Source organism: Buceros rhinoceros, unplaced genomic scaffold (genome assembly GCF_000710305.1).
Source record: "Buceros rhinoceros silvestris isolate BGI_N320 unplaced genomic scaffold, ASM71030v1 scaffold23278, whole genome shotgun sequence".
NCBI classification, from domain to species: Eukaryota; Metazoa; Chordata; class Aves; order Bucerotiformes; family Bucerotidae; genus Buceros; species Buceros rhinoceros.
The window spans coordinates 1-1268 of record NW_010428941.1 but is presented as its reverse complement, the minus strand read 5'-3'; the positions used below and the strand labels follow the sequence as shown (position 1 = coordinate 1268).

Genomic DNA, 1268 nt, shown 5'->3' with positions numbered 1-1268 from the left:
TCCAGCCCTTCCATCTAGCTCTGGGACAGCCACTTTTTTAAGTTTCCCCATCTGTTGATTCTCCACCCTTTTAATGAAAACTATCTGTAAATACTGCCTGAGGGACATGACCCAGGTCCCACCCATTGGCACACAGATTTGGAGCCTCCCTGGACCTGCTGGTGGGGGCAGGTGGAGATGGAGCATGGTGGGGCTTACCTGCTCTTCAGTGAGGTGCAGGGCGGAGGCGAGCAGACACCTCTCCATGCCCACCATATACTGCTGCCGCGCAAACTCCTTCTCCAGCCGGGCCAGTTGGTCACTAGTGAAGATGGTCCGGACTCGCTTGGCTTTGCCGGTCTTGGCTTTGATGACGGGGAAGCAGCACTTGGAGATCAGGAAGCCTGGAGGTGAGGCAGAGTGGTGGGGGGTGGGCATCAGGGTAGAGAGAAGCCCTTAGAGGGGTCCCCTTTAAAGTAGGGTCCCCTCTTGGAAGGTCCTTCCATGGAGAAACAGAAATCAGCTTCCCATTTGGAGGTGTCCCCTTTGGAGAGGCAGAAGGGGTCTCTTTGGAGAGGGTCCTCCATTTGCACAGGATCTCCTTGGAGAGGTGGATACAGATTCCTCTGTAAAGAATCCCTGTGGAGGGGGTCCCCATGAAGAGGTGGAAGGAGCTCCCTCCTCTGGAAGTGTTGCTCTGAGAGAGGCCAGAGGCGGGTCTCTTTGGAGAGGGTCCTCCATTTGCACAGGATCTCCTTGGAGAGGTGGATACAGATTCCTCTGTAAAGAATCCCTGTGGAGGGGGTCCCCATGAAGAGGTGGAAGGAGCTCCCTCCTCTGGAAGTGTTGCTCTGAGATGTGCCAGAGGCGGGCATTTGGAGGGGCAGAAGAGGGTCCTCGTTGGAGAGATCCCCTTGGAAGGAGGAGGCCAAAGAGGTCACCCATTTGGAGACATTTAAATGAGGGAGGTGGACAGGGGTCCCCCCACTGGAAGAGGTCCCCTCGGGAAAGAGGTCCTCCATTTGGGTGTCCCGAGAGAGGTGGGCATGGGTCCTCCTGGAAGAGATCACCTTTGAAGGGGTCTCCTTGGAGAGCTGGAAGGAGGTCACCTGGGAGTGGTGCTCAGGGGCCCCCCTAGAAGAGATCCCCTTCAGAGGGGACCTCCAGGAGAGGAGGCCAAAAGTCCCCCCTCGGCGTGAAGGATGGAGATGTCCCCAGGGCCCGGATGGATGTGGGTGCCCCCGGACGAGCCCCCCTTGGAGCGGTCTCCCCTTGGGGCGCAGGCGGAC

At 58.1% G+C, this 1268-nt stretch overlaps 1 protein-coding gene across 1 annotated transcript in view; it reads right to left on the bottom strand.

Annotated features, from left to right (window-relative positions):
- LOC104499027 (homeobox protein not2-like) overlaps positions 1-383 on the bottom strand; it is a gene marked incomplete at its 5' end in the record, with an annotated part of 985 nt that extends 602 nt beyond the window's left edge. Inside the window, one exon of the mRNA XM_010142476.1 lies at positions 199-383. Within this exon, the coding sequence (XP_010140778.1) occupies positions 199-383 (185 nt within the window). The remainder of the gene's footprint in view (positions 1-198) is intronic.
- Positions 384-1268: the final 885 nt, after the last annotated feature.